Below are 23,585 nucleotides of genomic sequence, written 5' to 3'. Positions count from 1 at the left end.
ATTTAAGAAGATAAAACTTTAAAAATTTTTGACTGATTTTTTTAAGTCATGAGGGTTTTTACTTTTTATCTGGTATTTTGAATGAAGCTAAAAAATTCTGAATGATTTATGTTAAGAAGTAAAAAAAAAAAAGAGTAGATTTAGAATCTCCCCTTGGGCCTTTATTTTTTTTTTTAACATTTATTTATTTTTTGAGAGACAGAGAGAACCGAGTATGAGTTGGGGAGGGGCAGAGAGAGAGAGGGAGACACAGAATCAGAAGTAGGCTCCAGGCTCTGAGAGCCCAACGGGGTGGGGGAGGGGTTGAACTCACAAACAGTGAGATCATGACCTTAGCTGAAATTGGACGCTTAACTCATAGACCCACTGAGCCACCCTGGCGCCCCAAGAGGACCCTCTTTAAAAAGGACCTGTTCTTTGCTCTTTGCCTATCCTGGAGGGCAGGACCTGCTGCCAGGGTGTGTATTTCCAGGCCCAACAGGTGTCAGGGAGTATGTGCAGAGCTTGGATGTATGCGCTGTCCACTGGCAGACATGGGAGCCACTCATAGTGTAGAATGGAGACAGGGGAGGGAAGAGTAGGAGGCAAACCTGGGCTTCAGGTCATTTTGAAGGTGTATTTTTAAAGGCAAGAAATTAGAATATACTTTAACAGTTCATTAGCTTCACTTATAACTTTAAAACATTTAAATACAGAATTTATGACCTTCCATTTATATTCTTGTTCCCCTTTTGCCACCAATGTTAGGGCAAACTTGGGTAGGTTTTTAAAACACAAACAAAAAAGATTGAACTCCTCTGTTCTTATGTTCTTAATTCTGTTAACCTATTAAATGTTCGAACAGGTATCATTGAATTCATCCATGAATTATAGGTAAATGGCTCTACCTAAAGATATAGTCCATAGTTTTTAGGTTTTTAGAATAAGTATATAAAATCATCCCAAATGTTTTAAATTGCCAGCTTTTCAAGGAGAATATTGGGGGAGAAGGAAGAAAGTGGAAAAGGCAATTGACTATCAGCTATTGATATTTACTCAGATGTGTTTAAGGCATAGGGAAAATGTTTTTAGTCTGAAAATTGTTCCCTGATCTAAAGGAGCTTATAAACTGGATGGGAAGCAAGAGAAACGTACATGGAAAAATGAAAATAAAACAGAGCAGCAAATATGAAATCAGTGTTACCAGTAATAAATGCTTTCAGAGGATTTCAGGAAGCTTGGGTAGTCAGGGAGGCCTCCAGGCTGGGCCTTGCCTTGTGACTCAGAAGCGTATCGGTGCAGGTAGATGAGGTGATATCCTGGGTGGGAAAAGCCACGCAGGCAGAAGTACAGAGACGGGTAAGCACCATGTATGTTTGGGAAACAGGGACATACTAATTTGGTTAGAGTGGATGGCTTGTGTTGGTACACAAAGGCAGAGGGATTTGAAAGGTATATGGTGCTGTCTGTTTAGGGCTCTGAAAGTTTGGGCTTTAGCCTGAAGACAAAAGATAGTTGCTGAAGGTTTTTGACATACAGATAGTAAGATGAAATCTGTGATTTCAATAAACAAATTACTGGGTTCAGATGGACTGGCAGAGGGAGACAAGAGGCAGGCAGACCATAGAGGTCCTGGGCTCATGGACCCAAGAAGAGGACAAGGGTCTGGCATTTTGCAAAAAGACATGTTTTCTATCACAGAACTTAAAACATTTCCTTAGGGTTTTCAGATATATCACCAACAATTTCCACTGGGAATAAGTGATTGCTGATGAAATATAATGGAATAAACAAAATGAGTACCCATGTACATAGGATACTCACCACACTCATGTTTTATGTCCTTCTAGTGTTTTCACATGTTTACCTGTCTGCTTCTCTAAACGAAGAAAGGGCAAACACCACCTAACTTGTGTTCGAAGTAGATCAAGGATATTTCCAAAATTCAACCAGTGGAATATAATTATGCTAACCTTGTTTGTACAGAGCATAGGAAAGTGTCTTTAGCCCCAAGTAATGAGAACATGTTACTTTTTATATATAAAACTATCACATGGGGTGGGGCAAGCAGCCTGGTAAAGTGGAGAAAGACATTGGACCTTGGAAAGTCTGTGAGCTTGTTCTCATCATATTCCTTCCATGGAATGGCTCTAGCCCTGGGGCAATTCATTTATCCATCTTGGACAGCCTCACTTAAGGAGATTAAATTCTATAAACTCCAAGGCCCTTTCCAACTCTAATGTTCTATAATTATGTAAGTTACATCTAACACCAAAAGATTTTGTAAAATGAATTTCTTTTTTTTTTATGTTTACTTATGTATTTTTGAGGCAGAGACAATGTGAGTGGGGAAGGGGCAGAAAGAGAAGGAGGCAGAGAATCCCAGCAGACCTCGCACTGTCAGCACAGAGCCTGATGTGGGGCTTGAACTCATGAACTGTGAGATTCTGACCTGAGCGGAAACTAAGAGTTGGTCCCTTAATCAACTGAGCCACTCAGGTGCCCCTCATAAAATGAATTTCTAATGCACTTTGAGTTGGACTCTCTGTGGAGTTTCGTGATGGCTCTGACACCAACCAGTGACTCAGCTATGGATTTATCTATGATTAATTTTTGGGAAAGTTGAGGCGGAGATTTTTTTTTAAGTGCTGATTGTGTATCAAGGTTATCAGGTTTTTTATTATGTAAAATTATATCCCCCGCCCCCCACTGAATCACTATTAAAAGTGGGTTATCTTGTAGATGTAATTAAATGGATAATATTCCTTCTGTGAACTTTTCAGGGACTGCTCATGAGGGACATGAAGTGAGGGCAGTTCCCTATGTAGAACCACAAGCACCTTTGCAAAAGCTGACAGTGTGGTGAATTGATTAAAAGAGTACATTCTGGAGTCAGTTCAACTTGGGTTCAAATCCAAGCTCTGCCGCTTGTACCTGTATGATCTTGGGCAAGTTACTAGCTTTGTGGTTCAATTTACCCATCTGCCTCGTTGGGTTATGGGGATGAAGGGAGTGTGTTACATGTGAAGTACTTAAACACCACTCACCACAAGAAAATTTGGTGAAGTAGCAGTAGTGTTTTATATTTGGTTAAGTATTATTATAATTATGATTATTAGAGAAGACAATATTTTATTTTTTATTTTTCTTTTTTTAGCTGAAAACTTCTACTTTTTTTTTCTTACCATGGTAAGTGCCTCTTTAACCTCCATCACCTATTTTACCCATCCTCCCACCCACTTCTCTGGTAATCATCAGTTTGTTCTCTGTAGTTAAGAACCTATTTCTTGGTTTCTCTCTCTTTTTTCCTTTTGCTTGTTTCTTTTGTTTTTTAAATTCCATATATGAGTGAGATCATATGGTATTTGTCTTTATCTGACTGACTTATTTTGCTTAGCATTATACTCTCTAGCTCTATCCATGTTGTTGCAAATGGCAATATTTTATTCTTTTTTATGGCTAAATACTATTCCATTGTATATATGTTGATATACATGTATACACACACACACACACACACACACACACCACATCTTCTTTATCCATTCATCTATTGGTGGACACTTGGGCTGCTTCCATAATTTGGCTAATGTAAATAATGCTGATAGAAACATCAGGGTGAATGAATCCCTTTGAATTAGTGTTTTCATATTCTTTGGGTAAATAGTAGTGCAATTACTGGGTTGAAGGGTAGTTCTATTTTTAACTTTTTGAGGAACTTCCGTACTGTTTTCCACAGTGGCTGCACCAGTTTGTGTTCCCACCAACAGTGCAGGAGGGTTCCTTTATCTCCACATCCTCTCCATCACTTATTGTTTGTTATGTTTTTGATTTTAGCCATTCTTTTAAAAAATTTTTTGATGTTTACTTATTTTTTAGAGAGAGAGAGACAAAGCGCAAGCAGGGGAGGGGCAGAGAGAAAGGGAGACACAGAATTCGAAGCAGGTTCCAGGTTCTGGGCTGTCAGCACAGAGCCCAACATGGGGCTTGAACTCACAAACTGTGAGATCACGACCTGAGCTGAAGTCAGGTGCTTAACCAAGTGAGCCACACAGGCGCCCCTAATTTTAGCCATTCTGACAGGTGTGAGGTGGTAGCTCATTGTAGTTTTGACTTGCATTTCCCTGATGATGAGCGATGTTGAACATCTTTTCATGTGTCTGTTGGCGACCTATATGTCTTCTTTGGAGAAATGTCTGTTCATGTCTTCTGCCCATTTTTAAATTGGATTATTGGGGGGGGCGGTTATTGAGCTGTATCAGTTCTTTATATATTTTGGATACTAACCCTTTATCACATATGTCATTTGCAAATATCTTCTCCCATTCCATAAGTTGCCTTTTCATTTTGTCGATTGTTTCCTTTGCTGTGCAGAAGCTTTTTATTTTAATAAAGTCCCAATAGTTTATTTTTGCTTTTGTTTCTTTTGCCTCAGGAGACATATCTAGTAAGAAGTTGCTACAGCTGATGGATGTCAAACAGGTTACTGCCTATTTTCTCCTCTAGGATTTTGAAGGCTTCCTGTCTCACATTTAGGTCTTTCATCCATTTTTCATTCGTTTTTGCATATGGCGTAAGAAAGTAGTCCAGTTCTTACACAAGTCTAATACTTAATTATGAGAGCCATCAAAGCAGAGCTACCAAATCTCAGTGAGCTCAATGCCTGAGTAGTATTGAGTGGTACTACTGAGAAGTAGCCCAATTTATTTTTACCAAATGCCTGAGGCGTGAGGGTCAAATTATAAACAGGCCAAGGCATTGGCCATCCTGGGAATCACGTATAAGATCCATGTCCAACAGAAGAGCCCCAGAGAAATCCACAAAGTCTCCTGGAGAGAAAGAAGCAGCTGTAAATATATGCTTACTCCAGAGAACACCTTGAGCCTAAGTGCCCCTTTTTGCCCCTGAATCCCCACTCCTTCTGGGCCTAACCCACAAAGAATGAATAGTGTGAACTGGAATTGAAGAGAAAAAAGGCAAAATTGGGGAAAAGGAGGAATGGAACAGAAATGACTGTGTCTCTCCCCCACTGCAGGATGCCCACCTAAAACCCACCCAAGTGCTGGGCAAGGGGGAAAATAGTCACTGAAGTGCGATTTAGAGTCTTGGTTATTACTTTGCGCTACACATTTTCATCACTAAAATAAAGCCTTTTTACTTTCTAAGAGTGAATGATAAATTCAAGGGGTGAAAAAAAACCCCATAGAATGTGTTTAAAAGGAGAGTGATGACAAAGAATCAGATTGTTTTCTGCTCCCATATACTGAGCTCCACCAAAGTGTCACTAGGGTAAGAAACCTTCCTCAAAATATAGAAAGTTGCACTGAGTTGGGGGTCCAGCTGGAGAGGGTTAGCTGGACACGAGAAACACACAAATGATAGAAGAGGTGTTTCCTCGGTTATAAGGGGAGAAAGTATGAGATCCACCCAGAACAAAGTGAAATCTGTGCAACATGTTACAGCAACTGCTATGCTGCCTTCTTGCTTTCTGAAAACGGAAAGAAGAAAAGAATGTGCAATCACAGAATAGGTATGAAATACTGTGAAGGATATGCATGTTGGATTGGTGGAAATGATTTTCAATTCAACTCTATGCTCTTGATGTTAAAGCCCTTGAGAATTGTGTTCGTTCATTCATTCAAACAGTTACTGAGCATCAAGTATTACCTGGCAAGGTTTCTCTTGCCACGCGTTTATGTCTAATTAGAGGTGCATACCAATTAGGAAAAGTCTCCCTTAATGCTAAACTGGCAAAGGCATGGTCTCCTCAGCCACAAAGGGTTCAAAAATAAAGCTGTGGTCAGTGTTCAGAGTAGAAGGTATGCGAAGGTTATGTGGGTCCTGTAAAAATGGTAGGTTTGGGATAGAAAATACATTTGATGTAAGCATACTCCACATTGATTTGTGCTCTGCCAAAAGTTGAATGGCCCTTAGCAGACCCGAGAGAGGCACTACCCAGAGCTTCGGGCACTGTGTCACATGGCAATTACTTTTCGCATAAGATTTTACAATTCAGCGTGTGCATCAGTCTCTAGATTGTAGCTGTCATCAGCCTCAGCCCAAACCACAGTTTCACTGGCTTTATTTGTTTACAAACATGATTGGAATTAAGGTTTAGAAGGAGAGATAAGATAGATCTAATCTTCTAACATAAAAGAAAACATACACACACTCATTATTTTCTTTTTCATTTTTGTGCACCCTCATTATTGAGGAGCTCTTTCATGGTGTGCAGATCTAGCCTAGAAGGGCAGCATATAAAGGTTTATCTGAAATCTTCTAAACCTGCGGGAGGAGGAGGAGAGGAACCTATCGACACCCCTCAGCAGTTTGCCTCACACAGTGGACAGCCGCATCCCAGTGTAGGGACACAGGCCTAGCACTTGGGCCACTGACAGGCTCCTTGCCAGGGAGAATTGCTGTGCCCTCCTTTGCATAGGGACAGGAACTCTGTGAAGTTTCTCTTGCCCTAAGGGGAAGGAACCAGTGCCTTGGCACACCCTTTCCAAACGGTCCAGTGCCTGATCTGAATCAACTAAAGGGAGAATGAAAAGACCTTTTCACGGCTTGAATCCTTCAGATAGAAAAAAAACCCTTCACACCCACTTCTGATGAGCCCCATAAAAAATGGTTCCTTCTGAGCTGAGGAACAGAGAGAAACTGCCAGAAAACTTTGGCAGAAAACCATTCACCAATGGGGAAAGAGTCAAAGGAAAGAATGGGGCCACAAAAGACTCATTGTCCACATTTATCCCTCTTCTTTTCTTTTCTGGTTATTTGGTTGCAGCTCGGATCAACAGGGATGACTAAGAGTGAGATCTTTTGTAAGAGCATGAGAGCTTTGGATACAAGTAGTTCTGCCAGTAGCCTGGCTGCAAGCAACACGGTACACAGGGGCACCTTGTGGTACTGGGACCTTGGCATAGAGGGTGCTGTGGTGCAGTTAAGTGGAGAAGAATCCACGCTTTCACCTTTTGTTTTCTTTAGCATGTAAAAGTGGCACCGTGAGTCTCAATATCAAACGCAGTTCCAACCCCATTTATATCACTTAATAGATTTGCAAAACTGGCTGATTATTATAGCCTTGCTGAGCCTCAGTTTTCCCATTTATTAAACGGGACAATAATATTCACCTTTTAGGATGGTTGTGGGCATTAAGTATGATCAGGCGCCTCAGAAATTAAGAGAGGCCCAGATCACTTCCATTTTAAAAACTCCTGATACCTTAAAGCAACAACAACAAAAAGGAACAAATATCAAAAATAGTTATTAAAAATAGTATGTTCTAAATGTTTACTTTTAACAAATTAATATTCTTAGCATATCACAAATATAATTATGTAATTCGCAAGATAAGGACCTATACTAAAAAATGTCAGTTTGTATTTCGCAAGATGTAATTTTTGTATTTTTTTTTTAAGATGCAGTTTTATAGGGGCGCCTGGGTGGCGCGGTCGGTTAAGCGTCCAACTTCGGCTCAGGTCATGATCTCGCAGTCCATGAGTTCGAGCCCCACGTCGGGCTCTGTGTTTCAGATTCTGTGTCTCCCTCTCTCTCTGACCCTCCCCCGTTCATGCTCTGTCTCTCTCTGTCTCAAAAATAAATAAACGTTAAAAAAAAAATTTAAGATGCAGTTTTATAAAAGACAGAAATTCCTATCATTGTCTCAATGTACCTGAGTCTTTAGCATCGCATAGAAATGCAGTACAGGTTTGTATCTGAAGTCCCTCAGGAATGTGAGGCCTGGGCTGCATGCTCTCCTCTGGCTCCTGGTTGGAGGCCTCAGGCTTTGCTATAGGAGGTTCATAGGAGGCATGCATGGACCTTGATTCCCGTCCTCCCCTCTTTCCATTTCCCTTTCTACAGCAGCCACTAGAACAAGGGTGAAAAGGACTCACATGGGACTTTAATTGATTTGGTTTGGGCATTGTTCGAGCCCCACAACATTTCTTCTTGCAACTTCAGATTTTTATTATTTTCATTACTTTCCTTGAGATGGTGCAATAAGGAGACTAGAAATAGTCTCAGTTCGTGATTGTTCATCATCATTTTTAAAAAATTGAGAAATAATCACATACTATAAAATTCATTCTTTTAAAGTATACCATGGTTCCGTGCTTTTTAGTATATTTCCAAGCTATACGTTAGTATTTTCCAGAACATTTTCATCACTGCAAAAAGAAACTCCATAGTCTCTCCCCATACCCTCTTTCCCCCAGTCCCTAGTAACCATTAATCTACTTTCTGTCTCTCTGTGGATTTGCCCATTCTGGACATAAGATATAAATGGAATCATATACTGTATGTCTTGCTTCTTTCACTTTGCACAATGTTCTCAAGGTTCTACCATGTTGTGGCATGTATGAATGCTTCATTCCTTTCTGTTGCCAAATAATATTCCCTTATATGGATATGCCATATTTTATTTATCCATTTATCAGTTGATATACATTTGGGTTGTTTCCACTTTGGGGCTATTATGAATAGTGTTGCTATAAACATTGGTGTGCAAATTTTTCTGCGGATATGTGTTTTCAGTTCTCTTAGGTATATAACTAAGAGTGAAATTGTTGGGTCATATGTTCAATATTTTGAGAAACTACCAAACTGTTTTCCAGAGTGGCTGCAATTTTACAATCCCACCAATAATGTACTAGGGTTATAACGAATCCATATCTATACCAATACTTATTGTCATCATTTTGGTTATAGCCATTGTAATGGAGGGAAGTGACATCTCATTATGGTTTTGATATGTGTTTTCATAATGACAGACAATGTTCATTATCTTTTCACATGCTCATTTGCCATTTGTATATCCTCTTTGGATATACAAATGTCTATTCTATTGCTTTGCCCATTTTTAAATTGGGCTATTTGTATTTTATTGTTAAATTGTAAAAGTTCTGGGTACTAGATCCCTGTCAGGTATATGATTTTGCAAATATTTTCTCTTATTCTGTGGGAGTTACCTTTTCACTTTCTTGATAGTGTTTTTAGAAGCGCAAAAGTTTTTGATGAAGTCCAATTTATCTTTTTTTAAGTTTATTTATTTATTTTGAGAGAGAGCGCGACAGAGCACGCACGCACAAGTAGGGGAGGGGCGGTGGGGGGGGGAGAGAGAGAGAGAGAGAGAGAGAGAGAGAGAGAGAGAGAGAGAATCCCAAGCAGGCTCTGTGCTATCAGTGAAGAAGCTGACTTGGGCTTTGAACTCAAAAACCATGAGATCATGACCTGAGCCGAAATCAAGAGTCAAATGTTTAACCGACTGAGCCACCCAGGTACCCCCAATTTATCTTTTTTAAAATTTTTTGGTTGCTTGGAGTGAGGTAAGGGTCATCACCGCCCCTCTCTTTTTTTTTTCTTTAAAAAAAATTTTTTTTAACATTCATTTATTTTTGAGACAGAGAGAGACAGAGCATGAACGGGGGAGGGGCAGAGAGAGAGGGAGACACAGAATCGGAAGCAGGCTCCAGGCTCTGGGCCATCAGCCCAGAGCCTGATGCGGGGCTCGAACTCACGGACCGCGAGATCGCGACCTGGCTGAAGTCGGACGCTTAACCGACTGAGCCGCCCAGGCACCCCTTTTTTCTTTTTTGCTAGAAATACAGTCTGCAGCATGATGCCAAAGAAAACATAATTGCAGAACTGATGGCCAGGACTTAAATGAAGTACAAAGCTCGTAAGGGCTGAGGTTCTGATTAGGTTCAGTATGGCAGGCAAAGGTGGTGCAGGCCATAGGAAGGCCTGGCTAACCCTATGACCAAGGTAGGATTGCTCACCTCAGCCTAGAGTTATCAGGACAGTTGGGTATCAAAAGAAATATATATGGCTGTCGCAATGAGAGTGAGAGCTCAGCTTAGAAGAACTCTGTCACTCTGACAAATTAAAAAAAATTTTTTTTAGTTTATTTATTTACTTAGAGAGAGAAAGAGAGCAGGGGAGGGGCAGAGAGAGAGGGAGAGAAAGAGAATCCCAAACAGGCTTGACAGTGCAGAGCCAGACTTGGGGGTTGAAATAACGAACTGTGAGATCATGACCTGAGCCAAAATCAAGAGTCAGGCACTTAACCAACTGATCCACCCAGGAACCCCTGACAAACTAAATTTATGAAGAGAATAATTAGCAAACCTTACCAGCTGGTAATTCTATTCACCAGCCAGTAGAATTAAATCATGAATTGCCTGTCTACAATATACCATGCTGGTGTCCATTGTCATGAGGCTTCCAAACCTCCCTTGTCTAATCTCGTCTGCATCTCCTTAGGAAACTGCAAGAGGCAGAAACACAGCTTACTCTTGCTCCTACTGACTCCTTTGCCTTCCCCACTGGAAACCCTCCATTTGTCCCTCCAGGTCACTCTCCACCTTGCTCTGTGTCTGGCTTTGGCCTTCCGGCTTCCTGTTGTGTTCAATCAAAGGGAGTACTAGACCACTTTCTTATACCACGCACAAAAATAAATTCAAACTGGATGTAAAGATCTAAATATGAGACAGGAAACCATAAAAATCCTAGAGGAGAACCTCTTTGACATTAGCCATAGCAACTTCTTACTAGATATTTCTCCTGAGGCAAGGGAAGCAAAAGCAAAAACAAACTATTGGGACTCCATCAAGATAAAAAGTATCTATTTGAAGTACCTATTATGTATGTGAGGTGCCTATTATGAGCCAGCTCTTTAGGCACTAGGGGTTTTGGGTAAATGAGATCATAAAATCCCTGCTCTTGAGGAGTTTACACTCTGACAGGGAGACAGACAAATTGATATACATTATATCAATAGCTAGTGATAGGTGCTGGGGCGGGGAGTAAAACAGGCAAAGGGAATAGAAATGATGGCAAGGGGTGCTATTTTAGGTAGAATGTGTGGTCACAGAAAGCCTCTATGAAAAGACTTGAATTAATGAAGAATGCCTGTGTGGCTACCTGGGAGAAGGGCATTCTAGAAGAACAGCATGCACAAAGATTCTTTGTGCCAGATTGAGGAGTGGTAAAGAGACCATGGGGCTGGAGGGAAGCAAATGAAGCAGAGACTAGGCAGAGGCAGGCAGGGGCCAGATCATGCAGGAGCTTGGGGGCCATTGTAAGAGCATTCTCAATGTAATGGAAGCCACTGGAGGATTTTAAGGGCGGGGGGGGGGGGGGGGTGGTGGCAGGGAGGGGTGACATGATATGACATTTAAAAGGATCACCATTTGGTGTGACAGGGAGAAAGGGTCCCTAGGTAGTGCTGTCAGATGACAAAAATAATACAATTTAATAACAAGTTTTATGTCCTTTATTCAAGAGAAAGCAATCCATGCATTGGGGGAGTACAGTGCCTCACAAACACTGGAGCATTCTTCCCAAGAGATTTTGGGTAAGACTGAGTACTATAGAGCAAGTTATATAGAGAGGCAGCACAGAAACAAGGATAGGAAGGTGGGGAATTCCCTGTAAGGTTAACAGGTCCTATTTTCCAGGGTAAGGTTAGCTAACTGAAGATGAGTTGGAGGATTGTGATTGGTGCCTGTTAGCTTTCCTTAACAAGTGTTTCCTGTAAATGCAGGTAGACTTAGGTTTAGATTTGTGATGTGGATTGCCTCCATTTTGTGGGTCCCCATATATAAATTACCTTTGTTGGCAACTGGTCTCACCTTATCCCATGTGGACTCAACCACATCCCCTAATATGTTCCAGGAGGATGAGAAACTAATCTATATAATGAATGTGACATGGCATCTATGGCATGGGAGTGTATCAAGAGAGAAGGTGGCTAGATACCCCCAAGAGATAGCAAAAATTACATTGGGAATGGAAGTGGAGATTTAAAAAAAAAAAGGAAGTTGATAAGAGAAAGATAAGCAAGAAGGTTGTGAGAGAAGATGAGAGGGAACCAGAGAAACAGAGTAGTTCATGATAGAGTGTTGTGGAAGCTGGTATAGAGATAGGTAGTTAAGAACATGTGATTTGGAGACTAGCAGCCTTGGATTTGAAACTGGGCACTGTTGATTAGTTCCATGCCCTTGGATAGGTTATCCACCTTCTCTGAACTTGTTTCCTCAATGGAAAATGGAAACAATAACCTCTTCAGATTCAGTGAGATTATGTATATAATATGCTTAACAAATTGTATGGGGCATAGTTAACCTTATGGTCAAAGCTCTTAAAAATATAACACAAATATCTGCTATCTGGTGTCCCTTAAGACTTCTAGCCAGAGGAGGGCTCCTGTTCTTGAACATTCAGATAAAAAGATGGAGACAAATCCTATACATCCTTCCTGCCCATCTCCATCAATTCTGGCTCTGATCCTTCTCTGAATGACCACTCTCTCTTTCACCTCTCCTCCCATGGTTCCTTCTGCCACAAATCAGCCTATTCATGGAACCCAGACCCATTCTTTTTGATTTCCCCAAAGCATCATAATCTCATGCAGTTACATACAGCAAACTTTTACTGAGGGCTTGGCATAGTATGGCAAACAATTAAAAATCACATATTGGTCTCTGCTGTTGATAAAATTTCCTCAGCCATTCCACAAACTGGGAATGTTTCATTGGCCTTTTTTTCTTGAAGTATCAACCTCTCACTATTTCTAGAGGCCAGTCTTAGGTCCTCAAAATCCACCCCCCTCCCTTTTTTTTTTTTTCTCCATGAAGATCTGTACTTCCTACTCCGAGCCTATTTTTTGATATATAAATATTTTAAAATTTCTCTGTTAAACCAAGAGTTATCTTATTTTAGATATCTATCCACTAAAATGCACAGATTTTGAAATTATTCTCTTTTTTGCATAATCAAATCAAAGGAAACTCTTAGATGGAGGAGAGCAGAACAGATGTATGGATTGTGCCACCCCCCAACCCCCACTCCTTGAAGAAATGGAGACAGTTTTTTCTTACAAAGAGTGGAAATTTCCTTTCTATTAGTAAACAAAGCACCTGGGATGTCATAGGGGAAAATAGCCCTAGTGTTTACTGAATAGAATAAGCAGGAAGAAGGGAGATAACAGTATCAACAAGCAGAAGTGGCAGGAGAAAGCAAAGAGTCTCCCCTTATCCTCCTCTATACTGAGAAAGTAGCCCACTTTTCAACCCAGAAGGAGAGCCCAATACTTGCTGTCTTTGTTAACATACAAATTTGCTCTTCCTCTTGATCCCTTTGTCAGGGAGGAAGAAATTTTCCTCTGTCCAAGGTTCTTCTAGCTGGACAAAGAATGAAATATATGAGACAGATTAACAGGAGAAAGTCAAATTTAATTTTGTATGTACGAGGTATCCACACAGACATGAAAGTGCAAACATAGTCAGGCAAAAGGAGGTAAGTCTGTCCTTTCAAACTAAGAGAAGAGGGTAGGGGTCTGGGACTTCAAAGAGAAGGAATGCAATTCACGGGAAGATGAAAAAGAATAAATATTTGATAAATAAATGTTGCTGGGCCACACAGAAACAGTGGGACATAGAGATGGATTTTAACAAATGGACTTTGTCCCCCTTCCCCCACCCCCACTCTGTTCATATTATAATGTAGTTTTCTATGTGATTGCTCTCTTCCTGGATTAGGTCCTCTATCTAAAGAGTTCAAGAGATGTCAAAGTTTCTTCCTGAATCTTTTGGGCCTTGATTGTTTTCAGTTCAAAATAATCTACCTGCCATTGTAGCCTGTCTTGGGAGGCCCTGCTCTTGACCTCCACACCTTCATTGGCTACCTATTGACCACCAAATACGGTCCCAGGCAGCCCCTATGGGAACCCTATGTCTCAGCCAGAGTGTTCTATTGGCACTTCTCCAAATAGACATTAACACTTTTCCATCTCTGCTTTGCTCATGTTCTTCCTTTTGCCTGGGATGTTGTTCCACCACATTTCTACCTAACGAAACTATTCAAACCCTAGCTTGTGCTACCACTTTCATGAAGCCTTCCCTGATTGCTCTCTCCCTCCCCGTGGCTAACTCTTCATTGCTACAACTAATACAAATACATGCTGCTTTATTTTGTCCTCAGATAAGTGCCTCAGTTATGGCCCCCAGTGGATTGAAGTTCCTCAAATTCATGAATTAATCCTCACACTTTTTTCAAATCCATGGCACAATGTACCCCAGTGCTCAGTGCATGAAAAGTGGCCAATAAATATTTGTTGAATATTTAATTAGTTTTCTATTGGGTGGGTCAGTAGTCTAGACAAGGCTTAGCTGTGTTCTCTGCTCAGAGCCTGATAACCTACAATCAAGTTGTCAGCTGGGGCTGCAGTTTCATCCGCGGTTCAGGGTCTCCTTCCAAGGTTCTGTGGTTGTTGGAAGAATCCATTTCCTTGCAAATGTTAAGGCCATCAGGAGAGAGTCCTTGATGTTTCAAGGACTATGCTCTTTTATGCTCTATATGCTCTTTTAATGTTTATTTACTTTTAAGAGAGCGAGAGAGAGCACGAGTGGGGGAAGGGCAGAGAGAGAGGGAGACACAGAATCCAAGGCAGGCTCCAGGCTCTGAGCGTCAGCAAGGAGCCCAACATGGGGCTTGAACTCACAGACTGCGAGATCATGACCTGAGCTGAAGTCAGACACTTAACCGACTGAGCCACCCAGGTGCCCCTCTCTAAGCTCTTTTAAAGGGCTCACCTGATTGGGCCAACTAAATCAACTCTTAGGGAATTTAATTCCATCTGCAAAATCTCTTCTTTACTCCATAATATAGGTGACATCCTATGTGATGGAGTGACATCCATCATAGTCACAGGTCCCACCCACTACACTCAACGGGAAGGGATTACAGAGTGAGTGTACACCAGGGGTGGAAATTTGGGGAATTATCTTAGAATTCTTCCTATCACAAATATTTTTGGGGCAATGGTCTTAAAAGAGTATTTTTTATTTGATTGTGTCACAAGACACCAAATTGCTTCAAAATAGAAGAAAAAAACTTTAGTTACTATTTTAGATGGAAAGGTCTTTAAATAATGTCTGTGATAGAAGACAATTCCCCCATTGGTTTTTTGTTTGTTTGTTTGTTTGTTTGTGTTTATTTGGGTTTTTTTTGTACACTGTAAATAAAAACAATCATTTTAGTTTGGTTGTAGTTTATATTGTTCAGAGTTGGTTTCAGTTCGTGTTCAATCTGGAAACAAGAACACAAAATTATTCTATATAAGTGACAGAGCTGAGTTTGTTAATTAATAACTGGGCAAACAGATGAAATGTCTGCCTAAAAATTATATAGATCAAGGAACATGTAAAGAACTACAGAAAGAATATGTAAAGAACTAATAGACTAATTCCTCCAGCAAGGCACAAAAGTCAAGCACAGGTGAGTCCTTAATCTAATGAGCTCTATAGTGTGATTTTCCACTCAGAACCCTACTGAGTTTTCAAGTTCAAATATATCCACAAATTTGGGTTTCTTAATACAGCCAGGAGAATTCCTCATTTATCCTGGCATGAGATTTGGTGGGGGTGGGCATCAACCATAACATGACCATCTTTAAATCAGATTTTTGCCTGGCCTGAGGTTTGCTAAAGGAATAAGGACAGAAAGAAAAATCTATAGTTCAGTTTATGAGGGAAATATCTCCCCAGTGGGATTGTGATGGTCAAAATTTAGTGCAATTGATTGGGTAGATTAAACAAAGAGAATGGCAATTTAAGGACATGTTGGGGAGATCCTTCTGGTGGACTTACAATCAACTTGACATGAGACAGATTAACAGGAGAAAATCAAACTTAATAATGAATGTAACGAGGAATCCACAGACATGAAATTCCAAAGACAGTGAGACAATGACATGCTTATTTGAGCTAAGGAGAAGGGTAGGGTCTGAGGATACAAAGGGGAGAAAGAAGGTGAAAGGAGATGTTTGGAAAACAAGGTTGCCCTGTTATGCAGATAAGTTTCTTAGATAAAGGGGAATCTCTCTTAATAGTTCTCTTCCTTGTACAGGCTCTCCTTTCCAATATAAATTTAGGCAATTGACAACCAAGAAAAGACTTCTTCCTGCATCTTCTGGGTTTTGATTACTTTTACCTCAAATTAACGTTCATACCAAAGTGGCCCATCTTGGGGCAGCCTGCCCTTGGCCCCTACAGATGATTTTTTTGGGAAAAATTTTGAAGTTTAAATATTGAATTTTTGAACATTTGTTGGACCCTGTGAACACATGCTGTATATTTATTCATATGCATGCTGTCTATGACTAGTAGCTGAAATATGTTTATACAAATTTTTTCCAACATGATATGGAAGGGCAGGGCCAATGAATGTGGGAGGGAAGTCAGGCATTGGCAATTTTGCTTACTTTTGCACCAGGCCCTGCGTCTGTGCTCTGCAGAGACCCAGTCATAGTGTCAGGGGCAGAAATTTTTCACCCTATTCCTGCTTTTGTGCTCCAGAGTACAGATTCACACAGGCAGGGAAAGAATGAGCATGTGGGGAAAGTCCCCAAAGCTGGAATGACCCCTGGGGAATTTGGCTGAGGCAAGAAGAGGGAGAAGGTGTGCCAAATTCTCATACCTTTCCCCACACCCTTTGAAAAGTCCTGTTGCTAGGGCTGAGCACTGGGTCAGTTTTCAATTTGTGTTTTTAAAAAAATGTGTACTAATGAAATAGTACAATACCTTGAACAAGGCCAGAAAGTAAATAAAAGTGGCAGCTCTTCCTCTCATCTCTGTAGGATGTTAATCTCTCTGTATGATGTTAAAGACATCTCCTCTCGCAAGAGGATTTCATTGGTTTGTTTAAAAACAAAACTACAGGCTTGCTATTTTTATTTCATTCATTATGATAATCACAAAGCATAACTTTTTTCAAACAAAATGATGAAATACCCACAAGTCATGTCAGAGTAGTTATTACTTACGCTTACTAATGAACTTCTCACTACAAAGGTGGCTCTATGAGCCACTGTGCAGAGGCTGCAGGCACAGCACTGACTCCTGATCAAAAACTATAAAATGCTGATGGCGACTGAAGACAGATAAATGTGTCTTTTGTCTGTTTTACAGAGGGTAATAGCACTTATTGCCCTAGAATGGAGCTGGTGATGCCAGTTATAATCTGTCACTTATATTTTTCATACCAGTTGTGATCTAATATGTGATGGATTTCGGGTTCAGATAGAGTATAAACATTTAGCTTTGAGAATGAAAATGGGTTCTTGGTCCACTCTACCTGGTTTGTGGACATTTCCACTTGGAAATATTAATTGACCCCTAGCCCTGGCCCTCCAATGGAAGTCTCCAGTGTTCTAGGCCTCGAGACTGCATCATGGAGTTCTTTGGACTCATCTCTCACTTTCTACTTTTCCTTCAGTCCTTTCTTTTCTTCCCTCTGTTTCTATAATTGGTGGTCACTTCAGCCCCATAGCACATAGCACTGCTAACTCCAGGTCTCCATCAAGTTGGGCCCACCAAAGGCTGCCATGCTTATCCTTCTCCAGCACAGCTTTGGATCATGTCAACTCCTTGCTCAGAAACATGCAAAGATCTCCTATTTCCCACAACATCACACCTACACTTCCTGACTTGCCTTTCAAGGCCCTCCTCAAACTAAATTAATCTGACTTACTCAACTTTCAACTTACTTATTCCACTGACCATCAGTCATGCTCAGTCACTTCAGTGAGCCCCCTGTGCCCATTATCACCTCACTGCTTTTCTTCAGGTTATTCCCCTTGCCTAGAATGCCATTCCTCAACCCTTACCTCATTAAACTATGTCCTTCCTGCATTTTCTGGTACACCTCACTGATCTCTTCCTCTTTGAACTCTTAAAGCATTACAAATGTCTCTTCTATGCATTATAGCATTTAATTATATGCCTACCTTCCCATTGGTGGTTGTTTTATAGACAGGTCCACAAGCTTCTAGAAGTCAAAATAAGCCTTATATTCCCTAACCTTCACATAGTTGAGTATATGGTAGGTACTATATTGAAGATATTATTTCATAGTTTCTGTGTCCAGATTGAACCAGTAGAATAATTCTTATTTTCACAATATGGTGTCAAGTAAATGTATAGCTATAGTACCAGATAAATTATTTTAATATGAATGATTGCTACAGAGTTGATTAATATTGGATCTAAGGTTTTTTTCTGCTACCAGCCATAATATTTCTTTAGAAAGACAGAAAGGAAGAAAGAAAAAGCCCAAAGCTAGGATGCATGAATTTTAAGTATTATTCAAATACCACCCCTTCAATAAAACACTACTTTTTTATACATGGGCCATTCATAATGATAGTTATCATCATATGCCTGCTGCATCCTATACATACCTCTAAGCAATATTGCCTTGCATTGTCTTCAAACATCTGTCTTCCTTCTTTCCCTTTTCCCCAAACTGAGTTCCTTGATGACAGAGACTGTCTTTTAATTCCTGAATCTGCAGAAACTGACAAAGAGCTGGTAATCAATACATACTTGTTGAATGAATAAATGAATTATAAGAGCCCTGATGTAACCATGAGTGTGAGTTATGGTTGGCAAGTGATTATTAAGTTTTTTCGTAAACAAGCTTTTATATATATATATATATATATATATATATATATATATATATATATATAAAATTTGATTTTATTAAATGTTTATTTATTTTGAAAGACAGAGAACACACATGCATGAGTGGGGGAGAGGCAGAGAGAGGGAGAGAGAGAATCCCAAGCAGGCTCTGTGCTGTCAGTGCAAAGACCAATGGGGGGGGCTCAAACTCAGAAACCATGAAATCATGACCTGAGCTGAAATCAAGAGTTGCACGCTCAACTGACTGAGCCACCCAGGTGCCCTTGAACCTTTTTATATGTTTAAAAACATTTTAATGTTTATTTATTTTTGAGAGAGAGAAAAACAGAGTGCAAGCAGGAGAGAGGCAGAGAGAGAGGGAGACACAGAATCTGAAGTAGGCTCCAGGCTCTGAGCTGTCAACACTGAGCCTGATACCGGGCTTGAACCCATGAACCACAACATCATGACCTGAGCCAAAGTCGGACACTTAGCCAAAGTCGGTGACTGAGTCACCCAGGTGCCCCGAACCTTTTTATATTTTTAAGTGGTAATTTAAGATATATATTTTTTTAATTCTTAGGAGAACTTAACTCTCAATCATTCAAAATTTATCTTTTTTACATAGAAAATTATACAGGAAGTTACAGCTGAGTTTACACTAAGAGCTTGCCAAGCCTAGAGAAATTTGTAATATTTTAAAAATAGGTGTAGCATGCTCCCTTCGGCAGCACATATACTATATAATTAAGAATAGGTGTAGCTATCTACTTCTTTCAACTTTTCTTAAAAGTAGCATTCTTACTCAAAAACAAAAAAACAAATCATCTGATTTCAAAAATGGGCAAAGGACTTAAGTAGACATTTCTCCGTAGAAAATGTTTAAATGACCAACATATGAAAAGATGCTTGATAGCACTTGTCATTAGAGAAATGCAAATCAAAACCACAGAGAGATACCACCTCAGACATGTTAGGATGACCACTATAACACACATACACACACACACACACACACACACACACACACACACACACAAAATAAAAAGCTTTATTGAGGATGTGGATTTGTGCGCTGTTGGTGGGAATGTAAAATGGTGCAGCTGCTGTGGAAAATGAAAATTCCTAAAAAAATTAGAAATGTTAAATTAAAAAACTAAATCAAATTTTAAATTAAAAAAGCTAAATTAAAAATATGGTCCAGAAATCCCACTTCTGGGTGTATATATATCCAAGAGAATTGAAGACAGGATCTTGAAGACAGATTTGCACACTCATGTTCATTGCAGCATTATGCACAATAGTTAAGAGGTGGAAGCATTGCACATGTTCATTAATAGAAGAATGGATAAAAAATGCAGTATATACATATAATGGAGTATTATTCACCTTTAAAAAGAAGGAAATCTTGTCATATGCTCCAACATGGGCAAACCTTGAGGATGTTATGAGCTAAGTGCGATAAGCCAGTCATAAAATGACAAATACTGTAAGTTTCCACTTAAGGAGGTATCTAAAGTAGTCTAACTCTTAGAGACAGAAAGAATACTGGTTTCACAGGGCTACAGGGAGAAGGGAACTAGAGAGTTGTTGTTCAACAGGCATGGAGTTTTAATTTTTACAAGATGAAAAAGTTCTAGAGCTCTGTGGCACAACAATGTGAATACACTTAACACTACTGAACTGTACACTTAAAAATGGTTAAGATGGTAATTGTTATGTGCTTTTTTTTTTTAAAGTAGGCTAGCATGGGGGCGCCTGGGTGGCTCAGTCAGTTAAGCATCTGACTTTGGCTCAGGTCATGATCTTATGGCTCGTGAGTTTGAGCCCCGCGTCAGGCTCTGTGCTGACAGCTCAGAGCCTGAAACCTGCTTCGGATTCCGTGTCTCCCTCTCTCTCTGCCCCTTCCCTGTTCATGCTCTGTCTCTGTCTCTCTCAAAAATAAATAAACATTAAAAAATAAATAAATAAAATAGGCTAGTATGGAGCCCAATGTGGGGCTTGAACTCACTACCCTGAGATCAAGACCTGAGTTGAGATCAAGAGGTGAATGCTTAACCGACTGAACCACCCAAGCACCCCTACATTATGTGCTTTTAACCATAATTTAAAATATTAAAAAGAATAGCACCTCACACATGTACACACCATCATCAATATATGCTTGCACATTGACATAAGCCAGTAGATGCTTAATAAATGTTTCCAGTACTGATGGTCATGATGAAAAAAATAGGAGAGCATTTTTTGTCCTGATTTATAGCACCTTAATAATAAAGACTTCAGAGGTCTAATAACAGTGATCCATTGAAGAATGGAACTGGTTACCAAATACTGAAAACTTCTGATAAGACTTACACAAACTAGAAACTACTGGAGCAAATGTTATGGTAATTTATAATGATTGAATTATATGTATTGGTGGGTTTTAATAAAATGAACATGCTTTTTGCCTTTTCTATTACGTTGCATGCTTACGTTTTTTGTAATGCTACATGGTATGTGGCTTATGGGATGTAATTTATATCTTCTTAAAAAAGCATAAATAAATAAAACCTGGAATTAACCGAAGACATAACAAAAACTCAGCATTAGAGAAAACTGACCTTCTTCACCAGAGAAAGAAAACTAAGGGATCCTTTGTGCTCTATCCACTTCCTATCTCCTAAAGTCAGGTTTTCCATAGAACTTCCGGCATGCAGGGTAACTTTCCCTGAACTACCTACTACTTCCTCTGTTGTCTTTTCAGCAGTTTTGGTTCAGTGTCACACCCAAAAAAAGGCGCACCTCTTTAACCCTTTCAACTCTTAAATCAAACACACCCTTATTAGCTGTGCTTTTCACGTAAACAGTCAGCATCTGTCATTCAGTTCTGGCCCTGGGAGAGAGCAGCAGTGCCCGAAGGTGAGCTGGTGAGAGTTATCCAGGGTAGACTAGGAGGAGGAGGAGGACTAGACAAAGCTATTCCGAGAAGTAAGAAGATTGATATTGGCAATGCCCGCACAACAACATTTTACCTCCCGTACTCTCTTGGTGTTTCTATAGAAAGCAAAAAAGGAGCAACATCATGGTAAGAAACTAACCGAAATTTTGTTATCTTTTTATTGACTAAGACTTTGTTTTTAATTTGTATAGTAGTATTATTCACGATATAATTAACTTCACAATGGGTATATTGTCTAGAGCTGGCAAATTCTCTGGGCTCAAAAATCATAAAGCATTGTGAGTAGAAAGGATATAGTGGGAGACTATCTTAGAGGCTTTGTTAGAAGTAGAAATGAAAATGCCTAGTATGTGATCTGATGGCTCTGCCTTTTCCTAGGTTCTTGAAAATATCACAGGTCATCAGTGACAAAGCTACTCTCATTTCATCCTTTCTATCCCCTGAATTCAACACATCTCCTCACCCTGCACCCCTTTCCCAGATTTCAAAGGGAAACTGATGTCCAGCCCCTTGGAAGAAACTGTTTGGGAAACATTAGGCTGAGAGTAAGGACTCATTTTTATTTTTCTTCATGGCAGGAGATGGAAGAAGTCAATTATACATTCTTTTAAAATGTAGGTTATCTTTCAAATGTGTTCTCCAGTGGGCGTTGGCCGCTGCTCTTACTGGCCTGTCCCCATAACAAGTTATTATGTATTGCACATACTTTCCCCAAACGAGATTTTATTAGGACACAGAAATTTATGGGACAGACTCAGCTTCTTACAACCCTAATCACTCGAGCAATACTATGGCTTAAAATAAATTATGAGTAAAAAGCAATCTTGTAAATTTTTAAGAAAAAGAAGTTTATATAATGTCTATTAGACTTTGCTTCACTAGTTTGATCGTGGAGGCATAAATATAAAACCCCAAGTAAGTGTTGGACATTATTGCCATTTTATTTGTTAATATTTCATACTTTCCTTCATCTTTTGATATGTTAGACACAATAGCTTAATAACTACACTGACAAGTGTCTTTACATTAAAATATGAGCTCCTAATCCTCCTCTCTAAATCTTTAGAATAAATACCCATGTTTCATAAGAAATGCTTTTCAAAAATTTGCCAAATTAAAAAATTTAAACATCTTGGCTTAAGAGCAGTATGACTATGAACCTTCTAAAAATGTACTAAGCAGGGGCGCCTGGGTGGCGCAGTCGGTTAAGCGTCCGACTTCAGCCAGGTCACGATCTCACGGTCCGTGAGTTCGAGCCCCGCGTCGGGCTCTGGGCTGATGGCTCAGAGCCTGGAGCCTGTTTCCGATTCTGTGTCTCCCTCTCTCTCTGTCCCTCCCCCATTCATGCTCTGTCTCTCTCTGTCCCAAAAATAAAATAAACGTTGAAAAAAAAAATTAAAAAAAAATAAATAAATAAAAATGTACTAAGCAAATGAATTTAAACATAGCCAATGTACCTTGGTAAGTAAGCTTGGGTGGGATGGTGGAGAGCTTGGGGAAGAGGTATATTGGCCAGGCTGACGATCCTGAAGGTTGTTTCTCCCTTGGGTTTCTCTGATATGAGATAAAGGTAGATGGGAGACACTGCAGGTACTAATGGTGTCGTGGCTAATGAGACAACACTTAAATTCAGATGTTGATTCAAATGTTGAAATGGGCAGGAACCTGCTGCCTGTGTCTCCAGGCGTAATCAGGACTAGGGCAGTGCTCAACCTAGGTGCACAGACTTGTCCTCCTCAAGCCTGTACAGGAGTAGTGTTTGCAAAACACAATCCAAATGTGCAAGCCGAGGCAGAGAGAAGGTATCTGAGGCTCATGCTGCCTGCCAGGAACAGAGTGGTGAGAGGTGATGAAATGCTTTACTTTTCAAACCGAAAGGAGCAACAACCTTCTCACAGACTTCCCATTCCCAGCATGCACAGAGTCCCAATCCTCCAAAACCAAGTCTAGTAGAGGGAGTGGAGAATAAAAGCAGATTCTGTGGGAGTAGAAATCAGGGGGATCTCTCTGAGGCTAGAGAAGGAGTGGAAGGACCAGAAGATCCAGAGAGTGGAAAAAGATAGTAGACGCCAAATGAAAACCCATTATTTTATAGGCCCCAGTGAGTTAAAGTGTGAACTCCTCCCCAGTTTGGTACTTCTGATGCTGTTTTCTGGGCTCCCCTGGGGCTGCTCCACCCAGCCCTGACTCCT

At 40.1% G+C, this 23,585-nt stretch overlaps 1 protein-coding gene across 3 annotated transcripts in view; it reads left to right on the top strand.

The window, feature by feature from the left end:
- The window catches only part of CRYBG1 (crystallin beta-gamma domain containing 1), a 190,580-nt gene that overhangs the window by 94,987 nt on the left and 72,008 nt on the right, over window positions 1–23,585 (top strand). Inside the window, exon 1 of one of the 3 annotated variants that reach the window (XM_053904609.1) lies at window positions 21,313–21,519. The exons of the other annotated variants lie outside the window; for them this stretch is intronic. Coding sequence (XP_053760584.1) covers window positions 21,517–21,519 — 3 coding nt within the window. The 5' untranslated portion in view covers window positions 21,313–21,516. Of the gene's footprint in view, window positions 1–21,312; window positions 21,520–23,585 lie in introns of those variants that run through there. 3 annotated transcript variants of the gene reach the window in all.

The sequence above is a fragment of the Panthera pardus genome, unplaced genomic scaffold (genome assembly GCF_024362965.1).
Source record: "Panthera pardus isolate Hobbes unplaced genomic scaffold, ASM2436296v1 HiC_scaffold_17, whole genome shotgun sequence".
NCBI lineage: Eukaryota > Metazoa > Chordata > Mammalia > Carnivora > Felidae > Panthera > Panthera pardus.
Note: the sequence above shows the minus strand (reverse complement) of the source record. Positions and strands in the feature narration are given on the sequence as shown.